General features: G+C 35.0%; 4 protein-coding genes and 1 long non-coding RNA gene across 6 annotated transcripts; 1 reads left to right on the forward strand and 4 right to left on the reverse strand.

Annotated features, from left to right (window-relative positions):
* Window positions 68–4,397, reverse strand: LOC104728994 (probable histone-arginine methyltransferase 1.3). Of its 2 annotated transcripts, none has more exons than XM_010447979.1 (15): window positions 3,940–4,397; window positions 3,490–3,552; window positions 3,227–3,329; window positions 2,855–2,998; window positions 2,642–2,745; window positions 2,181–2,279; window positions 2,025–2,094; window positions 1,769–1,865; window positions 1,638–1,692; window positions 1,435–1,518; window positions 1,245–1,322; window positions 1,024–1,127; window positions 736–908; window positions 474–631; window positions 68–388 (listed from the first exon to the last, which is right to left on the reverse strand). In XM_010447979.1, exons 1-15 carry the CDS (start codon window positions 4,132–4,134, stop codon window positions 311–313), a joined length of 1,605 nt encoding a protein of 534 aa, XP_010446281.1. In that variant the 5' UTR covers window positions 4,135–4,397; the 3' UTR covers window positions 68–310. The 2 variants fall into 2 exon arrangements, with proteins under 2 accessions (XP_010446281.1, XP_010446228.1); XM_010447926.1 differs by having other exon boundaries at window positions 68–391.
* Window positions 4,963–8,028, reverse strand: LOC104729121. The gene is made up of 3 exons (XM_010448016.2): window positions 7,841–8,028; window positions 7,191–7,550; window positions 4,963–6,992 (listed from the first exon to the last, which is right to left on the reverse strand). The coding sequence occupies exons 2-3, from the start codon at window positions 7,535–7,537 to the stop codon at window positions 5,093–5,095; spliced, it is 2,247 nt and encodes a 748-aa protein (XP_010446318.1). The 5' UTR covers window positions 7,538–7,550; window positions 7,841–8,028; the 3' UTR covers window positions 4,963–5,092.
* Window positions 8,383–9,037, reverse strand: LOC104729173. The gene is made up of 3 exons (XR_758234.1): window positions 8,997–9,037; window positions 8,759–8,902; window positions 8,383–8,556 (listed from the first exon to the last, which is right to left on the reverse strand). It is a non-coding gene; the product is annotated as an uncharacterized LOC104729173 (long non-coding RNA).
* Window positions 13,114–14,806, forward strand: LOC104729323 (tRNA pseudouridine synthase A 1). The gene is made up of 6 exons (XM_010448290.2): window positions 13,114–13,287; window positions 13,399–13,489; window positions 13,725–13,864; window positions 13,958–14,320; window positions 14,396–14,458; window positions 14,539–14,806. Exons 1-6 carry the CDS (start codon window positions 13,213–13,215, stop codon window positions 14,776–14,778), a joined length of 972 nt encoding a protein of 323 aa, XP_010446592.1. The 5' UTR covers window positions 13,114–13,212; the 3' UTR covers window positions 14,779–14,806.
* LOC104729230 (protein TRIGALACTOSYLDIACYLGLYCEROL 4, chloroplastic) lies at window positions 14,748–17,220 on the reverse strand. The gene is made up of 5 exons (XM_010448189.2): window positions 16,862–17,220; window positions 16,506–16,770; window positions 15,857–16,211; window positions 15,212–15,549; window positions 14,748–15,097 (listed from the first exon to the last, which is right to left on the reverse strand). Exons 1-5 carry the CDS (start codon window positions 17,143–17,145, stop codon window positions 14,900–14,902), a joined length of 1,440 nt encoding a protein of 479 aa, XP_010446491.1. The 5' UTR covers window positions 17,146–17,220; the 3' UTR covers window positions 14,748–14,899.

Below are 20,715 nucleotides of genomic sequence, written 5' to 3' on the forward strand. Positions count from 1 at the left end.
CTGAACTCGATATACATTTGTTTACATTGCGTGTGGATGTTATTAGAGTATAAATATCATGTGAGTATATATTAAAGACATCATTAACTTAAATAATTGATAAGTTCGATGTGAACAAAGAAACACACACACACAAAGGTCCAAAGGGAGTGATGAGATCTTTCCATGCTCATCATCTAGATAGAACCATAACAAACCTCACAAGACACCCAAGAACATTTTTTTTTTACCTTCGCGACGTTACAAACTAAAATTCCAAGTTCAAATATGACCGAGATCTAAAGATGGTATCATTATCTCTTATTAGCTTCTAGAGCTGGGTACTCGGATTCTGTGGCGGCTGTTGCAGTAACTCTTCTTCTAATTCATCGTTTTGTGTTTGTATGTCCTGCTAACAGTAAATGCATATATATCAATACACACATAGAAAAAAAAAGCAACCATACCTATTCTATTTGCTGAATGCATTTTACCTGTGTACTTAGCTCCGGTTGTGGTTGTAGAGGTGGTTCTTGTGCAACAGGGTATGCTTGTGGCTGAGACATTCTATAATATGGTTCTTTCAGATCGAATTTGCATGTTGATGATTGGAGAATTCCGCCTTGACTTGCACCGGGACCCCACATTTTAGCTGTTAAAAAACACAATACTTATGTTATCAGTTTTGGAAAAGAAGTTGAAAGTTGGATGATGGTACTTCCGAATGAGGAAAACGCAAGAAGAAGCAAGTCGGACCTGATAAAGTTAGATCTATGGTGTAACTCTGAGCACTGTGGGCTATCAAATGAAGTCTACCAGTGATCTCTTGACCTGCCATTACGTAAATAGGCTGCGAGAGAACACATCTGATTTGGTACCAATGTGTGGTAGGTGCACCAGGTGCAGTTGTGAGCCATCTTTGGACCGTGCTGTTGGAAATAGAGTAAAAAAAACGAGTTTGAAATGAAATATTCTTCAATTGCAAAGATAAACGTGAAAATAAGAAGTTTTGAATGAAAAAAAAAAACTAAGAAGCAAAGTTACCTCCCGTCAAATAGAACGTCGAACCAGCAGGCAAGTCCATGCAATCTGGTGCACATGGAAGCCGTGAACTTCAATGGGATATCAATCTCGTAAAAATCTTCTTCCTGTGAAAAGATTCAGAGGTAAAATGAGATTGGAAGTCATTTACGTGCACCATGAAAGATCAAATTTTCTTGACATAGAGTGGAACACTGAGGAACAGTATTAAGTAGCGCAAGTACCTTCATTTGAGTGAAATCTATCATGTGAAACATTGGAGGAGCCACTAATACTCTTGGATCAAATGCATCAACCACGGGCTGTGAAATCAAAAGATGTAATTCATTAATACTGGTTATGATGAGTATAACCAAATACGTTAGTTGGTATAAATAGATATTTACAAAAAAGCTTGGGTGATAATAGATATACCTGAGAAAAATAACCTTGGTGTGCTGATCCATATAGAGGTGTCAGATCAACTCCATAATAGTTCTGCTGTTGCCAAAACATAGCCTGCATAGAGGGGGAATTTGTATTAATGAATGATTGAGACTGCAAACCAAAATTAAACTAACCCAACAAGCTTAGGCAAATTTTCTGGGAAATACTGCTTAGAATAAAACAGAGGCTACCTTATTTGCCATCTCAATAAATAAGAATTCATCGGAAAATGGTGCCATGTGAATCCTACAGAGATAGAATTAAATGAGTGAAGACTTGGTAAGAAATAAAAGAAGGAAACGCTATCAAAGGTTGACTTTACCTTCCGACAGTGGGAAACATTTTGCCCTTGGGAGACATAAAACGATCCCTAGCAATTACATATGATTCTAACATTCTCTCGTTGACCAATAAGGTGCCTGGTGCAGAACATAAGACATGTCATTTAAATGATTAATGGAACTTTCAATCACTAGTGATATATCTTTTCTCTAACAAAGTTTTTGCTTGTCTAAAGATTCTAAGTTTCCAATTTTTAGGAAAAAAACACATTTAAAGACTATCTCTGAGACACATACCCATCGGTTCAGATATCAAAATATCTGCTTTCTCAGGCAAGTCGATATCCTCAACTTTACCCTTAATGACCTACACTTGTGCCAGTTTCAACATCATCAGAAAAATACATCTATCACAAATATATATGATGATCAAAACTGAATTAGGAGTCTTACTGTGATCCGTTCAGCGAATAGTGGGTTTCCAGCAATCAGTTTACGTGCATACTCAGCCATTTCTGATGCTTCAACCGCATACACATGCTTGGCACCAGCCTAATTTAGCAAAAAATATAAATATGCATCAAGAAGACAGAAGAAAAAATGCACAAGTACCATAACCACCTGATAGCTATGACAGCCGCCGTCACCAAGGTATATAACTAGAAAAGAGTTCACATTTACTTTGGTACTTCTGTCTATTGCATTTACGGATCATCAATTCTACTCGGTGGATTAAGGCAAGTGTAGGTTGGAATCAGAGATGTAATTGTAAAAGAGAGCGAGGACTTCTCAATAAACAACTCCCCTTTAGTCTTTATTCATTTTCTAACTTTACAGATAAAATTATCTATCAACTTATTCTTGTTCGAGCATACCAAAATTCTTAATTCTGTAACCTTTAGCCTAAATATTACCTGGGCAGCAAACATTGACAAAATGCCACTCCCAGCACCCACATCGACCACAATACGACCAGCAAAATCTGAACGATTCTCCATGACTGCAGCGTAATATGTACCTGAAGACATGTATAAGGTTCATAAAGAGCTATTCCAGGGCAAAGAAACGGTGAAAAGAAAACTGAAACAGTTCTGAAACAAACAACACATTGAGACCAGATGTTTTACCTGTCCTAACATAATCTTGAAGCATATTTTGCTGATGTAGAAGTTGTCCATAATAATGGAAATACATTTTTGCCGAGGAAGCCTCTATCTTATTGTCAAACTTGCTTTTTTTAGCTGAAACTGTTCCATTTTGCAAGGATGATCCTAGAAACGGAAAAAAAGAGAAGACAGTAAAGGAGAATGCACAAATATTATGCATAGATTTTGAAATGGGCAAAATGATAGTGAAGAGTGGATAGTGAATGCACAAATAGCCAGAACAAACTTAAATTCTGGTATAGCTAGTCTATAATGGGTTTCAGAATCTTTCTTAAGTAAAAGCGAAAATAAGGCATACATGGTAATACATCTCTAAATGATACAAAGGCTCACCTTGAACAACAGCATCCTTTGTCCACTCTTCAAAAGAATCACAAAAATCCTTGCTATCCTTCTCAGTTTTAAATTTTATATTGACTCCTTGGGAGAATGATTTCTGTTTCCAAAAGAAAACTTATTAAATGAATCATGAAGAAAAATAAACCAAACATCTTGTAACACATTATTGATAAGGCACTCAAGGATATATCAAGAAGACGAAACAAGATATTCAATTTCAAGAATAACAATAGAAATTGATCTGAAAAGTAACGTACCTCCTCTGTTGAACTCGAACTATCAGATACACAGATGAAATGGACTGGCCCCAACTTGAATAACTGAGAAAGAAAGAAAAAACATAAACAAAGATGTAATACGATCAACGCATGCCTTCTCAGACGTAACAAGACCCCAATAATAAGATTATAAAACATAAGCCTAATCAGCTTTACTAAAAATTCAACCTTACAGACTTTAAAATATTTGCTTCAGTCGTAATATTAGTATGAACACCAATCATCTCTTCTAAAAATATCTCAGACAAATTGTGAAGCAACAATGTGGAACAAAGTAATTTCAAGAAATAATAACAACAGAGTTTTGATTCTTCCTAAAATTCATCATCTTCATGTATCAAAGAAACGTTTCACAAAAATAAAAAAAATCCAAACCGATAAAAAAAAAACAAGAGGAACAGTAACATAAGAATGTGAATCGACATTGACCTGAGCTGAAGCGAGATCAAAATTGAAGCAATGGGTCGAATCGGATGGCAGAAATCGGAGCTCCGTGACTCCATCAACGCAGGAAAACGTAGCTACAGCTGGAGAGGACGACGAAACGGAAGAAGAGGAGAGATCAGTGACCGATTCTAGAGAGAACTCCATCTGCTCAAGCTTTTTCACTGAAGAGACCTCCATTTTTACAAAAACGCTACGAAGAATGTACAGATAGATACAGTCTCCTCTCCTCTTCTGTTTGTGTGTAAAACGAAGCTTTTAACAATTTTAGGGTTTTTCTTTCTGCCTGAGAGAGGGAGTGAGAGAGATAAAGCCGCCAAAAGGATTAATGAAACGGTGGCAGTTGCGTAATTTACTTACGACTCTATAGTAATTGTCTACTTTTATTTAAGCCATGTAACCAAAAGCCTTTCGACATGGGAGTAATATCGAATACCAGTCGTATTACCAATCTATCTATCTAGAAACTCTTTTTCATATCGGTTTTTTAGAAACAGAAATCCGTGGAAATACGGAAATAAATAATAGAAACATGATTTTTAGAAATTTTTGTTTACAAATACGATGAAAATTCTGTTTCCGTTTTGGAAACACCGTTTGTGTTTTAAAAACACCGTTTTCTGTTTTGGAAATACGGAAATGTTTTTTAGTTTGAAAATTTAATAAATAAATATTTAAAATATAAAAGTTAATTATACTGTACATAGAAATATATAATATTATTAGTGTTTTAATTTAAGTATTTAATATTTATATTTTGAATTCTTGTTGTTTCAAATATTCTTTTTGATATTATTTTAATATATAGTGTTTTATAATATATATATATATATATATACATAATGTATATATGTATATATATATGTTTCTAAAACGTTTCCATTTTCTAATTTTTTAAAAAAAATTGTTTCTGATTTTCGAAACTTTTCAGCTTCAGATTATCTGTTTCCATGCAACCTAGTTAGCAAATTCATAGATCAAAAAGTTCGAATGTCATGGGATCAACGAGTTCTGCTGCGAAATAAAAAAGCTCGCATTGGTTTGGAAACGAACGATATTTTTTAATTCTTCATTACAAAAGAGAAGAGTTATCCAAAATCATCTACTTTGAAAAAAAACTAACCAACACATATCCTAACTAAGTAGCTTTGCAGGTTTTTTTGTTATGTCCTAGTCCCTTGCATTTGCTACATTGTAGCTGACGTTTTATCATGTCAAACTGCTCAACCTTCTTCATCTTCGGTCTTCCCGGTGTTCTCCTTGTTGGTGGAGGAGTCACGCTAACTAACCCCTCGGGAGCCTCGTCCAGCATCATCCTGTCCATGTTCGGCACAGGTTGAATCGACTCTGCGTACATTAAACGGTGACTCTCTACAGTTAAGTATGTAGAGCAGTACTCATATGGGCTTTTCCCTATGCATTGGATAACAACAATCGCATGGCTACAAGGTAACCCAGTTAGCCGCCACATCTTGCAGTCACAATCACACTGATTGATATCAACTATGTTGACAGAAGATTCTCCTCCATGAACCTGGAATAAGCTACCTTCTGGTGATGAAACCTGAAGTGAATGCGCAAGTTCTATTTCTTTCTGTAACTTCTCCTCGTTAGATGGTGTTAGAGCTGTGACCCATTCCCGTGATTCAACCTGATGGGTATAAATTGATTGCATCATCTTTGCTCGAAATTCATCAATCATTTGGGTAATGGGAAACTCATGTGCTTCAGATACCCAGCTGTAAAAGTCTAGCCCAAAGGTTGAGTACATCTGGTTATATCTCTCTCCTTGGAATAGGGCATTTGCCCAATGGTGCGGTTCATTTTCTATAACCCAGTTGTAAGCATCAGGAGATATACTTTTTATATTCTCCAAGGCACTGTAATAACCCTCTAGTGTTGTTGCATACGCCACAGAGTAGAAATCATTGAGCATATACCGTCTTGCTTCATTAGAAAACTGCCCCTTCAAGTCCACATTTAATTTTTCAGCGAGCTGGCGTAGACAATATGCGTGGTGTGCATCTTCAAAGACCTGCGCTATTGCATTCTTCAGACCATTCTGGATATCGGCAACAAATGTGATTCTTCGCGACTCAGACAATGCAGATTTGAGTTGTTCCAAAAACCAAAGCCAGTTCTCTTCTGTCTCTGAATCCACAATAGCAAAGGCTACTGGAAATATGCCATCTTCAGCATCGCAAGCTGTTGCAACGAGCATAACCCCTTGGTATTTTGAGTTTAAGATAGCGTTGTCAAGGAAAAGAAGAGGACGGGAACCTTGTTTAAACCCAGATATTGAAGCATAAAACGATATGAAAAGACGATGAAAGCTCGAATCTTCCTTTGTCATGAAAGTGGCAATACTGCCAGGATTTGTCTCCTTCATCTTCTCACAGATTAAGGGAAGCTGACTATACGCCTCTTTATAAGAACCTTGGAGCTGCTCTCGGGCAATCTCTTTCGCTCTCCATGCCTGTGAGTAATTCAACTGAATACCATACTCTTTCTTTATGTCCTCAGCAATATCCTTGGGCTTGTAGTCTGGGAAGGCTTTCAACTTCTCTTTCAAGATGGTTCTTACCCATCCTCTAGTTGCACGGTAACCAGGTTTGATGACTGCTCTCTCACACGTGTGCCTTGGGTTCATTTTCTTGATACATATCAACTGAGTCGTTGATAGCCTCGCTGCAGTGATACGCCATGGACAACCTTGAGCTTTGCATTTAACAGAAACTCGATGGCTGTCAATTTTCTTGTATCTGTAAGCAAAACCATGGGCGACTGAGTACTTGTGCAATGCATCTCTGAATTCAATAAAGGTATTAAACCGTTGATCAACACCCGTGATGACGTTTTCCCACTGCTGTATCCCTGTGTTATGTTTCTGATCAACCAAAACAAAATTGCACGGTAAAGGACTATCATCAGGCATATCCATTTCAATTTGAAAATCATCTGATATATCCTCCTCGACAACATCTCCTGCAGTACAAACTGCAGGTACCACCCCTTCTGATGCCGTTGTCCTACTAGACCTGTAGAAGCAATTCACACATTAGCTAATTTGTTATTACCTAATTCAGACATGAGATCAATGTGCTTTTCATTAAATTGTTTCATTAGCTACAAACAACTTAGACAGAACCATACAATTCTCTAACTATGATCAGCTCAATGGACCAACACAAGTTCTAGAACAAAGGAAGTAGAACAAAGCAAAAGAAAACATCTACCTACTGGCTGGCATGGTGGAGAGATTTTTGGCAGCAACTTCCTCAGGAATGACGAAGATCTCGACAGTCCCTGCATCAGCAGAAAAGGTGACCATGCGTTTGAAATCCTTATCCTTAGAGATGGTAATAAGGGTCTTCTTGTTTCCAGGGAGAAAATACTTAAGAGTCATTGCCTCCAAACCAAACCCAAAATTCTCCGCCAACTCTGACTTGAAATCGCTCATTGAAGTGTTCTGATCAATATGTATCGCAAAAGCATCGCCACCAGAATACGATAACGTACCATCTTTGATAGTCACAAACTCACCACCTGACTGGCATATAGCTATGACTTTGTTGGTGGCCATGACCAATCAAATCCTGTAAAAACCAAAACCAGACTCTACATTACACACCTCTTTGCATAAAACACGAACTCTCAAATGTACACAATTTTAATCAAATTCAGCCAACGCCATGGCGGCCAGTACAATAAGAAATCGAATCGTATATATAAGTTAGGAACCCTAATTTCCAAAAACGAATCCGAAATTGAATAATAGATCACAATTCTGATATGAGAAAAGAGGATCAGAAAGGGGGAAAAAAAACAAACCCTACTAATTGAACCAGCTTATGATCATAGGGTTATAAAGAAGCCATTAGAGTACCTGAAACAGAAAGCTCAAGAACTGGGTTCTCTGTTCTGAGAAAACATTGAAATTGCCGAGCTTTTTCTTCTTCTGCAGACCCAGAGCGAGAGAGAGAGAGTTTCAAACTTTCTCGTACGGCCCAAAAGAGAAAAAGGGTGACTTTAAAACGCTGCGATTATGATGTCTTATAGAAGAACCTAACAATTAGCGTTTCGCGCGTCTGTAAAGTAGTGGAATGGCGATTTTTTGGCCTAATTAGAACATAAATCGTGGTTTTTAAAAATCAATGTAGATGCGGTGGAATGATTTGAAAATGTTTGTAGTTGGTGGATTCATTCAACAATTGGTATCGAATGTAGTAATCATCCATTGGGTAACTCACTTTGCAAAACTAAAACATGTTGCTGAGTTTGGGAAGGTGCATGCGTTAAATACTCGATAGAGATTTAGTGGTATTTATGACAATTTCCCATTTTTTTAGCAGTTTGGGTATTTATAATTACAGTGCTAACATTGGAGATCGTCATACTTGGAAATATTTGTTTTTATTATATCATTCATATCATTGAGAAATACATGAGATTCTAAACCGGTTTGCTACCAGCAACAACAAGCAATTTGAAAAGCAAGTTTTAGACAACCTCCTGATTTATAACCTCGCAAGATACAGCTCTTTCTGCATGAATCCTCGTGACATGGATATGCCCTATCAAAACATTGATTGTGGCTTTGTCCTAATTTATTCATAAAAGAACATCATTTAACAAAACTGTTAGTAAAATAATAATGATCAATTTCATAATTAGCATGTGAATTTCCAATACAAATGCAAGATCTTAATTATTATTTTGACTCAACTGTTGAAAAGTTCATGACTGTTTAGAGAATTTTTGAACATAAGTTTTGCATTTGAGAAAATCTTGTTTTAAATGTTACCTAATATCACAGGCAACATGATGAAGAAAGCAAACATCATCAATGAAAGTAACATAAGACATGAAAACTTCTTGGTTGCCATAACTTTTTCGAGGATGCAACAACTTCTTTGTGAATATTCTTCAATATCACGAACAAACAAACCTATAGAAAAGAAATGTTAGAACTAAGACCTTCTGGTAGAGGAAGCATTTTAACAACTCATACCAAATTTAACATAATTTATAAGTAGATTTACCGTCTTTATGATATTTTGCTTGTTACAAAGAACTGATTTTGTTGGACTCTTATGAGTATGCATTTATACACATATTGTAATTTTACAAATTAAAAATATAATATTTATGTCTTTGACTTATTTTCCATAAGATTGAATAGAGTTTTTCCACAAAAGAAAATTAGACTATAGAAATTTGGTCAAAATGTTCATAATTTAATATGTTTCCATTGGAGTTTGTGTTGACATGTTATTATGTTTTAATTAAAGAAAAGGCACTTGGTCTAACTAATTAATATTTTTCCATAACCTCTTTAAAAAAAAAGATTTCATATTGACTATATTTTTATTACTTTGATGACGAAAAATGTGCCTAAGATATTTTTACATTTCAACCATACGCAGTTTCGCAAAACATAACCATAATAATTAAGTTAACGGAAACTTGTCAAAGTTTTTCAAATTAAAAAAAAAATTGTAGACAAAAATCCATAACCACATTAACTTGTCTAGAACCTGAACTCTTCTAATACTTAACTCTAAATATTGAACTTTAAATACTGAATATTAGACTTGAATTGTAATTTGGAGTAAGATTGTAGATTTGTAGTAAGTTTTACTAATAATATTGGATAACCGACCAAAAAAAAAAAAAAAAAATCTTATTGGATAAATTAATTAGTCTTTTTTCTTTTTCTTTTGACAACAAATTAGTCCTTCTCAAACAAAACCAACCTAAAAACCGGATGAACCCAAAAGCTCCGGTTCATATTGGTCCGGTCTGATCTAAATAATCGCCACACGCATATTCTTGAGGATGCAGCAACTTATTTTTGAATATTCTTCAATCTCACGAACAAACAAACCTATAGGAAAAACAATGGTAGAACTAAGATTTTCTGGTAGAGGAAGCATTTTAACAATTCATACAAAATTTAACATAATTTTATAAGTAGATTTACCGTCTTTACGATATTTTTCTTGTTACAAAGAACTGATTTTGTTGGACTCTTATGTGTATGCATTTATACACATAGTGTAATTTTACAAATAGAAAATATAATATATATATATATATATATCTTTGACTTATTTTCCATAAGATCTGAATAGAGTTTTTCCAAAAAAAAACTATTTCCTTATGTGTTTATAAAAGTTTACATTATGCGGTATTAGCAATATGTCAAAGCTAATCACTATATACAGAACCTCTATAAATTAATAAGGTCGGGACCATGAAATTTTATTAATTTATAGAGGTTTTAATTTATCGATAAATTAATAAAATATAAATTTATCCATAAATTAATTTATTAATTTATGAAGATGATTTTTATCATAAATTGAGAGTTTAGAAGAAATTGTTGCTACTATTTTTCAAGGTGATGATGAAGTTGAAGAAGATATAACGATACATTTAGAACCAGTTATACGTAAGGAAGCAATTATCGCGTCAAGAACTCTCTATAATTTTTGGATGCGATTTGAGAAGACAACACCATAAGTTTTTGATGCAGTCAGAAAGATTAGAGATGCTCTCTAACAAAAATGCAAATTCAAGAACAAACAAACAACAATAGATTTATATTTCACCAGATATTCTTAGACATATATATATATATATATACTAGTTTATTTGATTATTAATTTATGATATTGATGGGACCATATTTTTACATGGGATTTTTAAAAAAGTTATTAATTTATGATTTTATCGAATAGTGTCTAAAATTACACTAGTCCTAACTTGGGACCGGAAAAATTTATTAATTTATAGAGGTTATTAATTTACCGAGTATTAATTTATAGAGGTTCTACTGTATATGTATGCCTTAATCATATGAAACACAATTTAATAAACTATTCTATTCTATAATATTTATCAGTCTCCTTTTAATATCTTTGCTCCAACTCTTTTTCTGTAAAGGCGGGGAAGATATGTATAGCTTCTCTGACAATTGAACAAACAATTTCAGACGTAGAAGTAAACAACCTGCAACAAAAACAATTGTTTTGTAAAATTGCAGTCAAGTATGGAAAAATATCAAATGTAAGAAAGACAATGTGAAACTTAATTAATGTTAAAAGGAGCCGACTGTTTCGTATCATTATCTTTGAGCACAATCTCCAAGCTCTCACCAAACTTGGAGATGGCTTCTTTTTTCAATCTGAAGATTCAAAAGTTGTGAAATGTAAGTTTAATCAAAAACAATCAGTTTTGCATAAAAATCTCTAATGGAAAGGAGTCAAAGAACACAATGTACCCAGTTTCTAAATCGGCATACTCCTTCAATTTCAAGGAAAGCCTCCTTGTTGCATCCCAAGAATCAGTTACACTATTGCTGTAGAACCACTTACATGGGAGGGAACAGTACCAGCTCTTCGACAAAAATTTGTCATCTCAGTGTCTGAATTGATTGTTAAGACCATTATCTTGCCAAGATTAAAAACATTATCGAGATCCAAATGCAAATGATAAAAATAGCTAAAAGAAGTGTAAATGTCATGGTGATTTAAAATATAATTGCATAACATTAATTGTGATTGGGTAAAAGAGAAAAAGGTTGATAAAAAGAAACATTAATTGTGATTTGGTAACTAACATATCTCCAAAAAAAATTATCTTTCTAATTAATTATGTACAAAAATTACTAATTAATTTTAAAAATTTGTAAACTAATCAGAATTTTAAAAAGTAAGAATTTATATTTAAGTATCTAAATTATTATTTTAATAACTATATTTGGAAAATTTTGTTAAGATTTAAAATTATGATTTTTCTATCATCTTTTCTTAATTTTATTTACAAATTATTTTGAATTATCATATAATACATATGATAAATAAATATGTAGATTGTGATTTGATTTTTTTTTAAATGAAGATATATTACTCAATCTATAGATAAAAATGTGTGTTTTAATGTTCCACATCGCCGGATTGGTAAATCTAAATTTACGTGGTTGATAAATTAATAATTTTATTTGCTCATAATTAAAATATAATAATTCTACTTTAAAATATTTCACAAAATAATGATGCAAATACAACAAACAAACAATATAAAATGGTAATACATCAAACACATTAAAATATTATAATATTGTAAAATATTTAGTATTTAAAAATATATATGTAAATTTACCAAAAAGTTATAAGATAAAATTAAATATTATCTCAAACAATATAATATTAACATATATAACAATAATTTTATTATTATATTATAAATTTTGGAAAAATATTGATCGGGATATCGGCCCTGTTCGGACGACTGTCGCTGAAACAGCTGCATCGACCGGAAAAAATAAAAATAAAGGCAAAATCATGATTGATCAAAAATAAAGAGTCGTTGGAGATAAGATTTATTGTTGCTAGCTCCGGAAAAAGAGTCGCTGTAATTTCCGGTGATCGTTTTAACTAAACGGTGATCAATTATTCACCGTTTGTTCTAGACGTGTCGCTCATTTCAAAACTTATTAAAAACAAAGTTATATTTGAGTCGCTGAAAGGTGTCGCTGGCGATACTGTAACGAACAGGCCATCATCTAATAACTTTGTTATATAAAAAAGCATAATTCACATCGGTTGACTAATAATTGAAGGAAACTGATTTGGTAGGTTTTAATATTTTATAGAACTGTGTCATGACATGCTTTGGTATTATTACTTCGATGACGAGAAACAATTTACGTTTCAACTATACACAGTTTCGCAAAACATAGCTATAGGTCCATACTCCATAACTAAGTTAAACGAAAATTGTCAAAGTTTTCATAGCAGAAAATTGTAGACAAAATCCATAACCACGAACCTCTTAACTCCAACTCTAATCTAATCTAATATAGTACCTGAACTCTACTAAGTACTAACTAAACTCTAAAATTTAAATATTGAATTCTAGACTTGAACCCTAAATTAGTAAATTGCAATGTGCAGTGATACTGTAGTAATCTAGTGGATAAATTAGTCCCTTATATTTTTTTATTTTTTGACAACAAATTAGTCCCTTCTCAAACAAAACCAACCTAAGAACCGGATGAACCCAAAAGCTCCGGTTCATCCTTTGGTCCGGTCTGATCTAAATAATCGCCATACGCACCGTTTTACTGGCCTTCTCCGAATCAGAATCATCGGATTACACAACTCAGTAACTCACACAGAGGACAAGCAGAGGAAGAAGAAGAAGAAGAAGAAGAAAAAGAAGAGGAAGAAGACGAAAAAGAAGAAGAAGAGGATGAGTTGCGCTACACCAGCGCTTCCTCCTTCACTCTTTACTAATGGGTCTCTCTCGTCTCCTCAGAATGTCTCCGTAAGCTCCAAAAATACAATATTTTTTCTCCGAGTTGCGACTTCTCTGCTGGTTTTCGAAATGCCAAGAAAGTCTTATTTCATGATTTAATCTGAATTTGTGTGTTTTCAGATGACCAGCTTAAACAATTTGGTTAAGGTTAGTGATTCTGGTGGTTTTAAATGGCGCCTTGTGATAGCCTACGATGGCACAAAATTTGCAGGTTCGTCTTCTCAAAACTGAAACAATCTTTAGTGTATTAGTTCGTAGTAGACTAGTAGTTCGAAAATCCTAATCCTCAGGAGTATATTGTATCTTTATATTTCGTTACTTTTCTTGAAGTTACTTGAATCTGCGTGACAAAGAGAGGAAGTTGAAGATTTGGATTGTGCTCCTTCTTTAAACCCATCTATCATTCTTGTTTCCTTACATCGAATTGAATGGTGTGTTGGCTTCAGGTTGGCAGTATCAGGAGTCACCACCAACAATCCAATCCATGTTAGAGAAAGCCTTGATTCATATAACAAAGCTCGAAAGAAAAGAGCTGCATCTTGTTGGAGCAGGCAGGACCGATGCTGGTGTTCACGCTTGGGGTCAGGTTCGGCTTATATCCCAAATCTCTCTTTATAAACTCTTTAGAATTTTTTTATCTGAATCTTTCTTTGGCCAATCTTGTTTATTTCTTCTTCAGGTAGCTCATTTTGTCACTCCTTCTAATTATACTAGTTTGGATAGCTTTCACGCTGCTTTAAACGGTCTTCTCCCTAAAGATATCCGTGTCAGAGAGATGAGTGCAGCGGTTCCTGAGTTCCACGCTCGCTTTTCTGCCTCTAGCAAGATTTACCGCTACCAGATATACAACGACACTTTCATGGACCCGTTCCAGCGTCATTGGGCATTCCACTGTGCTTATAAACTGAATGCTTCTAAAATGCAGGAAGCTGCTAATCTTTTTGTCGGAAAGCATGATTTCTCTGCATTTGCTAATGCTACACGGGAAGATGGAATGCCTGATCCTTTGAAAACTATATCCCGCTTTGATATCATTCAAATGGTAAGATTTCTTTATTCCTGAAACAGTTAGGAAAAGGGTCATATGATATACCCTTTGATGTGTTTTGGTGTTTAGGGATCTCTTCTACAGCTTGAAGTTGAAGGTTCAGGCTTTTTGTACAGACAAGTGAGAAACATGGTTAGTTTCTATGTTCTCTTTAACATGCTTGACACGGCGAAGTAATGTTTTTAGTCTGCTGAGTCCTTCCACATTTTCAGGTAGCTTTGCTGATTCAGATTGGAAAAGAAGCATTGGATTCAGATATTGTCCCAATGATTTTGGAAACCAAAGACAGGACGGAGCTTGCAAAGTATACAACTTTGCCTGCACCGCCTCATGGTCTTTGTCTTGTGTCTATCAAGTATAAGGAAGACCATTTAAACCTTCCACTGGATTGTCCTGTAACTAGTTTTGGTAGACATCACACTATAACAAGATGTAAACTTCCCTTCTATTAAATCATTCTTCTGTTTAACATAAGAAACTTAAAAAAATCAAACATTGTCTATTTACTTCTCTGCAAGACGACTACAATCTTCATAGGATCAAGCTAGACATTTTGAGTGGAAAGTCCTGATACTATGTCTCAAAGAAACGAAGCTCAACCATGAATTCTTTCTGTTTTGGGGAGCACCAAGCAACAGCCTTGGCAGAAGCAAGCACTTGAATAGCATATTCCAAAGCAAATACTGTCTTATCTACAGTCACGGGGTTGGCTCCATTCTTCAGATCAATCTGAATTCCAGACTCCACTCTGAAACTAAACGGTCCAACAATCTGCAACCAAATCCGTAGAATATTATTACGAATCAAGTAGCTGAAACTATGAATTTAAGAATTTCTTTTTGTCTGGTAGACTATTTGGTCAGAGCAGTATATACTTTCTTTTACCTGTTGCTGTAAAGAAACTAATACTTCAGGGCAGATTTTTTGAAATGCTTCTAAACTAGGCTGCCGAGAATTTAAAAGATCTTGTGCGACGCTAGTGGCACCGGTAAGAAACCTCAAACCATGCGGAAAGTCTAATCTAGCATGGAAACGGGTGAGATCAAAGAAGTTATTCTGGAAGCTTCCATATTGAGCTGTGAGTGATGCCCGTCCTAAGGCATCAGCCATGAATCCGGAATTTACAGATGGAATATGAAGAGAGAACCCTCCAACACCCTCAGAATCATTCTCAAATTTTGATCTGATTGAATTTTCTCCAAATGCAGCGGTCATCACAGAGCCTGTGGGATTAATGAAACGTATTATTAACACCAAATAGATCATTAAAAAAAACAGTGCTTCCTAAGCAGAGGGCTCACTCAAACATAAAACTTTCAATCAGAGGATAACAAATTAGCTATTCAATAGCCGTAAGAAACCAAAAGATCCTACAAATTCACCTTTTGCATCACTGGTTTTTCACATCCAATATTAGAGTTGCAGAACTCAGATGATCAGAGTTTCACAAAAACGTATTAGAGAAATCACAAAACTTCCGGTCTTGACAAGAAAAATACTTGTGAAGTGAGTCGAATAAACTTATCTTACCGATAATCCCAGATACTGCAACATGAGGACTACTGAGGAAGATGTCAAAGGGCTTGCAAGTTTCGAGCTTTGGAGTGGTACCCCTCCAGAGATCCATGTTTGACCTATAGGAGACTGCGGATTTTAGAGACAATCCAGGAAGCAGAGACGGTGGAGGCACTTCCATTGTATCAGAATTAAACTTCTTGGGTGATCCACTGTTATGGTGTAAACATAAATGGTAACTTAGACCAGACTCAGCAGGAAGAGAAGCTAAATCTATAGCCATTGAGAGTGGCACATCCCAATATTCACCATGTTTATCCACAAATAGTCCAGGCCAAAACGCCTCTGCTGTCAGATTGTGAAGGGGGAACTGAAACCCACGAAAAAAAAAGAAAAGTGAGTCAAGAACAATAAGTATAGTGGACTTCATAAGCTCAGTGACCCAAACTCCATAATCCAGAACGATAATTCAGCCAAGGTTATCACATTTCCAACTACATTGATTATATCGAAAGAGACAATAGAGCAAAAGTTCGATAGCTCTGTAGGATAAACTGACCTACCAGACTTCTTAAGCTCAGTGACCCAATTTCCATATTCCAACCAAAATTGAGAAAGATCAATAGCATCAACAAATAAAAAAAGAAGGTAAGAAAGAAATTGCCTTGTGATTGAAGATAGCCTTAGCCCTAGGAGTCTTCTTAAGATCACCTTTGTATGTATCATAGCTAAGAAGCAAAGTATCATCTGGTGTTAACAACAACTCAGAGCAAAAACCCAATGCATACAAAGATTTGTCCTTCAAATGCTTGCCAATTGCGTTTAAACGAGAAGCTGCTTTAGAGGAAGCCCCTCGACCAAAAGCTTCATTCTTTCTTATCTCCGATACGAATCTCTGAACATCGAATTGGCCCAGAAGAGACACAAACCTTGGAATTTTAAAAAGCAAATCAATCATCGAGCTTTCACAGAAACTATCAGGATAAAGTTAGGATTTTGAAATTGGTTTTTTAAGTATACCAGTTATTGGAGAAAGGAAGAGTGAGGACTCTTTGAAGAGAGAAACCACCACCGCCTCCATCTCCGGTGTTGGAACGGATAGAGGAGAAGGAAGGGATGAGAGGTGCGGCCATGAATCGGTGAAAGAACTCAACTTGCTTGGAGCGAGAGAGATGAGTGCCTCTGGAGAAACCTAGAGGAAGAGGATCGTCCGAAACAGCTCGTGAGGTGGCCTCGAGCGTCACCGGAGTTGACATATCGAGGTCCCAGATATCTCCCTCTGCGACCCATCTTAGTCTGTTCATCGCCGTCGTCTCTGCCGCCGTCGCTCGATTTCTACAACCAGCTGACCTCGAGATGACCAAACACCACAGTCTTACTCTGGATTAGTCCAATAAACACCCTGCCGTTTTCTATTTTCATAAAAAAAATGCATACCGTTTTTATTTGTAGCCCAAGTCTATCGCGGAGCATTTACGTGACTGCGACTGTTGATCTGCTAAATTTGTGTGACAAAAAAACGCAAGGCAAACGATTTTGTCACAAACAACGTTGGTCCAAGATGAACAAAACTAGATATATTGATACAAGTAAAATAAAATAGAACAGAAAATTATTAAGGGAGTTTGAAAATTCATCTTAAACTCGATAATAAACAATGAAAAACCAAAACTTGAAAATAAACCCTAATAAACAACTAGTTCAATTTGTGTATAATCTAAATAATTACCTTTTATTCCATGGGTGTCCTGCACTAAAAAAATGAATGGCCAATCTTCTAAAGCGGATTTGTATCTATTCTATTTCTTTTTCATTCAAAGTTTTTTGTTTACTCGGTATAGTGTTTATGGGACTTTGGAAGTTATGTAATTTAAGTAATCTAATTGTGAATCCATCTTTAGGACCCCAATTAAATGTACATAATCCTGCAACTAACATATATTACAACGTTTCTACCAAAAAAAAACATATATTACAGCGTACATAATATTGATTTATCATTTATCAATTTGGAACGATGAAATGTGCTATATGTGATAGATTTTTTCCGTGGCAATTAACTTGCTACAAAAGCTTTAAATTCAAAGTTTGTTTTTTTTCACGACAATTACTAGTGCCTATGTAATGATTAAAATAACTGCAGCTAGCGACAAATAATCTCTTGATAAGTTCTGTAATGTTTATATATTCTATATGTGAATATAAAAATGTTAAGAAGTGAAAAGTTCTTTTTAATTTGGTTGGTGGGGTGTGTTTCCTGCATGGTTCCTCTAGGATTCCAACTTGTCCCAGCCTTATATATAAAGGGACCTTGAGTTTTGAACCCTAAACCATCAGACTCACCTTCCTTCACATGCTTATATGTATCTTTAGATACATACACGCAAAATACATCCCTCTCTCTCTATCTATCTCTCTCTCTCCCTCTCTCTCTAAAGGATCATAATGGGAGGTTCGTGGCGTTTCTTCTTTAGCTTCTTCGGCAGCTTCAAGGCGTGGTGGCGACGCAGACAGAGATCAAACCAGGCAGGAACGGATGACGAGATGTGTGGTGAAGATAGTGAAGCCAACTTCTATAATTGGTACCTCGTGGAACCAGCTATTAATCGGAGATCCACTGATTTTATCAAAAGGTTCCACGAGACTCGCGACTGATTCTTCTATCACCTTTTCAGCCTTCACCAGCTCCGCAACGTTAATTTGTAGTTTGAAAGAAAATTTGTTTCTTTCTTTTGTTCTTTCTGTTTTTGTCTAGCTAGTGTATATGTTTTCTATGTGATTTTAATAAACATAATCATCATTTGGTTAAGTCTGTCCAGTTTGCTTATGTGTGTTTTATCTATATACAATACGTTATATCATTGCATACAATTCATATTTACCCTTTCACTATGTTTGGTGGAACTAAAGTATCCAACCGGTTGGTCGTCGTCTTAAGATAACTTTCAATGCGTAATTAGCCACTTTACCCGTGTCTAAGTGATTTTACCGCGCGCACCTATCACAACTGCACTAAAACAAATATAACCGGACGTCTTAGAATGAATTGAATGAATATGATGACTATATAATTAGTCTCCTCAAACTAAAAAGAAAAGTGGCTAATTCACATAGAGTTTACATAAAGCTGTTAATGAGAAGATTGATTGTAATGCATGTACAAGTATCGGTGAGAGAAATTAGTATGTATCCGATTGATCAACAGTCAACACTAGTCTTATACTCCTTCTGTCTTATAAAGATTGATGTTTATAAGCTTTTATTTAAGAAAACAATGATTACTTAGTTTAAATATTTTTACGAGATGTTTTTTAATAAATCCAATATAATCTGTTAGAGAATAGATCTACGAGATGTTTTTTAATAAATCAAATATAATCTGATAATTAAGATACTCCCTTTTGTTAACAAAATTCACTATTTACATTTATTACTATGATTTTTGGATAATTTGTGACTTCACTAGACAAAGTTGAAGAGGTATAAGTTGGCCAAATAATCAGCCGTTCTTATTATAAGACGATATGCACCATATAATCGAAACCAAAACTCACTTCTTTATACAAAACTTTTGGAAAAGGAAAAGGAATATATGGTAGAAAGAAGAAACTTTTGTAGCTAGGCACGAATCGATACAAAAGCAACGAAAGAATCAGTCAGAGCTCGATATGCTTATAATCGAGAAGAAGAAAGAAGATATATATTTGTGTTTACTAATACATGTGCGGTGTGCCTAGCTCCTTTTTCTAGTAGTATATATTTTGTATCCCCAACTTTAAGCCAGCTTGAAAGCACTCCTTGGTGGTTAAGTATCCTCCATTCTATATATAGGCTTAGTCACTTTCTTACCCTTTCTAAAATTCTTACCTTCTCCCAAGTTTCTCGCCTTAGGATTTTTTTTTTTGTTTTTCAAAACCTTTTGGGAACATGTCCTACGCCTTTTACTTTTAATTTACCCTTCTCTTTGTTTATATGATGAGAAATATAATATTTGTTGTTGTCAAAATACAATTGTAGTTCACTTCTCTTGATGAAAAAGAAAATCGTATGATTAGACGATACGTACAATCTAGAGTAATAAGTAACTTGGCTATATTCCAATTAATATAGCTCCACATTCGATTCCTCGTCAAAAGTATATATTGTGTTGGCTTAGATTAATAGTACCTAAGATGGTCCGTAAGGTCAAGTAAAGGAGCAAGAACCAAATCCCAAAGTACATCTCAACGTACAAAAAACTCCTACTTTTAATGTGTGCCCATCATTATTTCTCTAGAAAGGGGAACTACCCACGGAAAATATATCAAATTTGTTAACTCAGCATATATACCGAATACATAAATGACGAGAAACTACTACATAACTAGTTAGGTTCCATACCTTAATATATATGTGCATAGCGTATATAACCCCTCCATAATGCTATTAATTATGTACTAACTAGAGTAAATATTAGATTAAAAAAAGTTTCGTACTAAATAACTGTAAAGAAAAAAGTTTGAGGGTAATGCAAATGTGGTTTGTTTCTCGTGTCTGTTTACATGATCAACATCGTTTAATTATGAAGTTTCTTCAACTACATATTCAACGACTCTCTCGTCTTGGTGTGTAACCTCAATTCCGTTGTCACGCTCTATTGTTACATCTTCGTCTTGTTTGGTGTCATGTGTTTGTTCACACATGTTTTCTACCGTTTGTTGATCAACATCTGGTTTTGTAACGGCCTCTTCATTGTCGTGGACCTCGTGGTGCACAACATCCGCGATAAATTCTAGATCAATTTCGCTAAGTCTTTCATTACGAACCAATGGTATTTGAGGTGCAGCTTCTAGATGATCAGTTTCATTGTCAATTTCATGTAGTTGAAACGATGA

This window comes from Camelina sativa, chromosome 1 (genome assembly GCF_000633955.1).
Source record: "Camelina sativa cultivar DH55 chromosome 1, Cs, whole genome shotgun sequence".
Taxonomy (NCBI): domain Eukaryota; kingdom Viridiplantae; phylum Streptophyta; class Magnoliopsida; order Brassicales; family Brassicaceae; genus Camelina; species Camelina sativa.